The following is a 5459-nucleotide window of genomic DNA, read 5'->3' as shown; positions in this document are numbered from 1 at the left end:
AGTACAACATCTAAATGTTCCTTGAATACCTCCAGCCCTGTTGACTACACAATTTCTGATACGAGCCAGGATGCCATTGGCCTTTTAGGCCACACCGCTGGCTCACATTCAGTTGAGTATCAACCAACACCCCCAGTCCTTTTCTTCCATGCAGTCTTCCACCCACTTTGCTCCAAGACTGTAGTGCTGCCTACGGTTGTTGTCGCCAACCCTAGGCAGGTTGTGCAGGACCTGGCATTTGGTCTTGTTGAACTTCATCCCATTGGCCTCAGCCCAAGCAATCCAGCCTGTCCAGATCCCTCTGCAGGATGTTCCTACCCCCAGGCAGATCAACACTTTCTTACAGTTTGCTGCCATCTGCAAACTTTTACTGAGGGTGCACTCAATTCCCTCATCAATAAAGATATTAAACAGGACAGGACCCAGTACCAACCCCTGAGGAACACTGATGAAGACAGTAAAGAGAACTGGCCCCAGTACTGAAACCTGGGGAATACCAGTTCTGAATGGCCTCCAGCTGGGATAACTCCATTCACCACCCACCCAGTTTTTCACCAGAGAAGCATACACCTAAGACAGTTTCTCCAGGAGAACACCGTGGGGAACAGTGTCAAAAGCTTTATTAAAGTCTAGTAGCCAACATCCACACCAAGTTAGTCACCTTGTCATGGCCAGAGATCAGGTTAGTAAAGCAGGACTCACCTTTCATAATCTCATGTTGACTGGTCCCAGTCACTTGGTTGTCCCGTATGTGCTGTGTTATGATACTCAGGGTGATCTGTTCCATAACCTTCCTGGCACCAAGGTAAAGCTGACAGGCCTATGATTCTCTGGATCCTCCACCTGACCCTTCTTGGCAATGGACATCACATTTGCTAATCAGCTGGGACCTTCCCTTTTTGCCAGGACTGCTGATAAATGGTGGAAAGTGGCTTGGTGAGCACTTCCACTGTCTCTCTCACTACCATTGGGTAGATCTCAGCTGGAGATCCAAGACTTGTGTGCATCTAACTGGTGTAGCAGGTCACTAACCATTTCTTCTTAGATTACGAGGACTTCATTCTGCTCCCCATCCCTGACTTCTAGCTCAGGGGCTGGGCACCAAGGGACAAACTGGCCATACTACAACAGACTCAGGCAAAGAAGGCAGCAAGTTCCTCAACCTTTCCCTCTTCCTTTGTCACAATTTCCCCCCACATCCCAAAAAGGATGGAGATTCTCCTTAATCTTTTTGTTGCTGGTGTACTTACAGAAGAATGTTTTATTGTAAGCTCCAGCTGGGACTTTAATCCTTCTAACTTCCTCCCTGTGTAGCCTCACGGCATCTTTTTAGTCCTCCTGAGGGGCTTTCTCTCAGGAAAGGACACATCGTGGGCAACTTGAAAAGCAAACGCACCCTCTCAGAGTTGAGATTCTACATTTGGACAGTTCAGACATGCATATGCAGCACATGGGCATACGTATTCATTCTTTTCCAAAAACTCATTCATTTACACTAATGTCCTTCTGAGCGTGCGCAGTTGTATCTACAGTGGTCATAAGATCATTTATTTAATCCCCATTTTTCCATTATCAGCTTCATCACAGAGGCTTTTGGCTGACCCTCAGATGTTCTTCCCCAGTTTGGTGGGTTTCCATTGCTTGGTATGCCAAACAAGCAACTTTCCATCTTGGGGCACAGTCTGTTATGACTCCGGTGTGTCTTGTGAAGCAGAATTGCTGAGAAAAAGAAGGCTGTTCACACATCAAGCAGTGCTGAAACTGAAAGTTTTAGAATTAACTCATTGATTCCTTTTGCTAAACAAATATATTGGTCCTTAAATTCATATACTGACCCCTACTGCTAAACAAACCAGTCTGTGTCTGTATGACGACACATCCAGAAGTGGATCTACATGGGAAAGAAAAAAACAAACAAACAAAACAACACACACACATACACACACAAAAAGAAAAAAGAACGAAAGAAAGAAAAATAACCCACCACAAAAAAAAAAAAAAAAAAAAAAAAAACCAAAACGCATCCAAAAATACCCAGAATAAGGCAAGGGAAGCATATACATACATAAGCAAGACTAGGCTACTGAAAATATTGGGGTATCTTTGCTCATAGCAGGTATGAAGAACTTCTTAATGACATACTTGGAGCGCTAATTACTTCAGTCCCTAAGGAGACTATTTTCAGATAGAGAGTAAAGAGAGTATTTTCAGATCTGTTCAGAGCACATATATTTGCTGGCTCTACCTGTGCCTGTCGGCATTTACAGGTGGGACAGAGAACTGCAGCAGCAGCCATCTTCACACTGCAGCAGCAATTAGGTAAGCACGTGTCTTGTTTTGTCATGGGAGATGCCCAGGCAAGGAGCTGTGCCTGTAGCACTGTGATTGTGATGATGATAGTGACAGTGACAGCGATGGCATTGCACTGGATTGCTTGTAAGCATTTAAGAATATCTATTTGTGTTTGGAGCAGAAGCCCACGTTGTTTTAATTTGAAGTTTCCACGGTCAGATATTGTGCCACAGAGTTTTGGCAGCACTGTGTACAGCGCTTTAGTGTTTGTCCACACGGGCAGCACAGCAGGAGGGGCAGGATGGCTTTTGCCCATAGACACTACAGCATATGTGCTGGCTCCTGTTGGCCATGCTTTGCACAGTAATATTACCTGCATGTTTTGATTCAGGTCCTTCATGTCCTTAGCCTGAAGCTGAACCCACACAGGCATCCTAGATGCCTACTGGGATGATGTCCTTTACAAAAGGAATCTATGAGTGCCAGTTCTGAAACTTTCAATTTCAGCACTGCTTGATGTGTGAACAGCCTTGTTTTTCTCACCAATTCTGCTTCAAAGGACACACCGGAGTCATAGCAGACTGCTTTCATCTTTGTACACACCAGGTGCAAGGACTTATTCCTCAAATTTCTCATATATTGTTTTGGATTAGAGTGTACCAAGATGGAAAGTTGCTCGCTGTGGCATACCAAGCAATGGAACTGCATTGGAATATGCCTATGTACTGCATATGCATGTCTGAACTGTCCAAAGGTAGAACCTCAACTCTGAGAGAGCATGCTTGCTTGTCAAGTGTCTGGGGAATTAAAGAATACCGCTTTTTAACACCACACTGGAGTTTTATTCCCAGATTTTGGATGACGGAACATCAATACCACCCGAGGGTTATAGAGATTTTTTATTTGTTTGTTTTTTGTTTGTTTGTTTTTTGTATTTAGGGGCATCTCTGATTCTGATCAATTTTTGTAAGAGAGCAGATGTTAGTCTCATTTCAGTGCTGCACAGGATTGTTTTTCATCAGTCAGATGCCTCCAGCCCTGTCTTGGTGCATGATTGCGCTTTTCTCTGAGGTTTGCTCCAGTTTTTAACACGGGACAAAGGAAGAGGGGAAGTGAGGAAGGATGTGTTGGAGAACTTGTGGAGGAATGAGTGCCAAGAGTGAGGGAGAAGAAGTCCAGGTGCAGTGACAGGCGTTCATCCTGAAACGCAGATTGAACAGGTCTGTGGTCAGGAAACAGCACTGCTTTCCAATTCCAGTTGTAGAAGGGCTTTAGGGTCTGGAATTCTTCAAGCTTTTCTGCCTCAGAGCACTACGGGATACTTTAGACTGAGACTGGGATTCTTGTCACCTCTCTTCCTCTGAGCTGATCTCCATGACAGCTGTTTGGTTGCTTTCAGCATGAAATCCCTGAAACTTCCCAAGAGGTGACGAGTGATCCAGCAAGCGTGATCTTATCCCGGCTGTTAGAACACTGCCCTGTGGGAAAGAATTCTCTGAAATGCATTTCATTTTCTATCTCCACATGACAGAAACAAGATAGGAAGTAAGAAGACAGGAAAACTTTTTTTTTTTTTTTTTTTTTTTAACCCTGTCTACATGTTTTCTAGTGCCAGAGGTCTCTGTTTACTTACCTTCCTGTCAAAGAGTAAGACTTGAGATAAGGAGTATTCTGCTTTGCTCACTGGTGTGTCTGCTTGCTTCCAGCTGTGCACAGTGTGTCTGAGAGGGATGCTGGAGGGAAATCTCACCACGGTGACAGAGTTTGTTCTCCAAGGCTTCACTGACAGCCCTCAGATACAAGCCTTCCTCTTCACTCTGCTGCTCCTCATTTACACCGCCACCCTGGTGGGGAATATCACCATCATCACATTAACCCGAGTTGACTCTCACCTGCAGACCCCCATGTACTTTTTCCTCTGTAACCTGTCCTTCATTGACATCACCTACTCCTCTGCAATCGCTCCCAAGACGCTGGCGAATCTGTTAGCAGAGAAGAAGGTAATTTCATTTCCTGGCTGTGCTGCGCAATTTTTTCTTCACTCTTTTTCCATCAATGCTGAAGTCGTGCTCTTAGCTGTGATGGCATACGATCGGTTTGTATCTGTTTGCAACCCATTGCGGTATGCAGTCCTTATGTCCAGACAGGAGTGTGCTCTGTTGGTCTCTGTCTCATACCTGTGTGGATGCATCAGTTCAGTTGCCCACACAGCTTCCCTGTTCAGCCTGTCCTTCTGCAGGTCCCGTGTCATCGATCACTTTTTCTGCGACATCCCCCCACTGCAGCAGCTCTCCTGCTCTGACACACGCTTTGCACACGGGGTACACGTGGCCTTTGCTGCAGCGACAGGCTCAGGCACTGTCAGCATCATCCTCATCTCTTACCTGTTCATTATCTTTGCTGTCCTGCAGATTCGTGCTGCCCAAGTCAGGTGGAAAGCCTTTTCCACCTGTGCCTCCCATCTGTCTGCTGTCACCCTGTTTTATGGAACTCTCTTCTTCATCTACTTAAGACCTGTGCCCAGCAGCTCTGCTGATCAGTGCAAAGTGGTGGCTGTGTTTTACACACTGGTAATCCCTGCGGTGAACCCCCTGATTTACAGCCTGAGGAACAGGGAGGTGAAGGATGCTCTGAGGAGGGTGATACTGAAAGCATTTGTCAGTAAGTAAAATCCTCTCATGGAACAAATCTGAAGGTGTGTAAGATTAGGAGGTGACTGCACAGAGTATAACTGACGTCTTGTCAAAAACAGCAGGGAACCTCAGTGAGACAGCACGCTGCTCTTTCATTTTTCTTGGCTTAGAGCTCCTCGGAAGTAAGTCAGCAGAGAGAAAATCCAACCACAATATTTTCACCCATCAGTTGCCTTCATCGTCATAAAATGTCAGTTGGGGTCCTGGGAGGCAGACTCCACAGCTCCCACAGGCAGTCGAACATCCAGCTATGCTCCTGAGGAATACAGCAGAAGAAATAAGGACTCAGGGTGAAAAACCTTCCTGATGTCTTATTGCAAACCAGATGATGTAATAGCCAGTGTTACTAAGCATCTTTGAGGTGAAGGGCTCGAAAGGAGCACCTTTGTGAAGACATCCAAAGCAGAGAAAGAAATGTTGGGTAAACAGAGAAGATTTTCTTGTACTGAGAGGAAATTGTGTATAGGACATGAC

At 45.5% G+C, this 5459-nt stretch overlaps 1 protein-coding gene across 1 annotated transcript; it reads left to right on the top strand.

Annotated features, from left to right (window-relative positions):
• The first annotated feature begins 3908 nt into the window (after window positions 1–3908).
• OR5AP2 (olfactory receptor family 5 subfamily AP member 2) lies at window positions 3909–4961 on the top strand. Its single transcript, XM_428286.5, has one exon. The coding sequence runs from the start codon at window positions 4023–4025 to the stop codon at window positions 4959–4961; it is 939 nt and encodes a 312-aa protein (XP_428286.2). The 5' UTR covers window positions 3909–4022.
• Window positions 4962–5459: the final 498 nt, after the last annotated feature.

This window comes from Gallus gallus, chromosome 17 (genome assembly GCF_016699485.2).
Source record: "Gallus gallus isolate bGalGal1 chromosome 17, bGalGal1.mat.broiler.GRCg7b, whole genome shotgun sequence".
NCBI lineage: Eukaryota > Metazoa > Chordata > Aves > Galliformes > Phasianidae > Gallus > Gallus gallus.
This window is presented reverse-complemented; position numbering and strand designations above follow the sequence as displayed.

What these genes read in the sequence shown, in the direction of transcription:
- OR5AP2 (XM_428286.5), top strand. Translation starts at nt 4,023, where the DNA reads ATGCTGGAGGGAAATCTCACCACGGTGACAGAGTTTGTTCTCCAAGGC.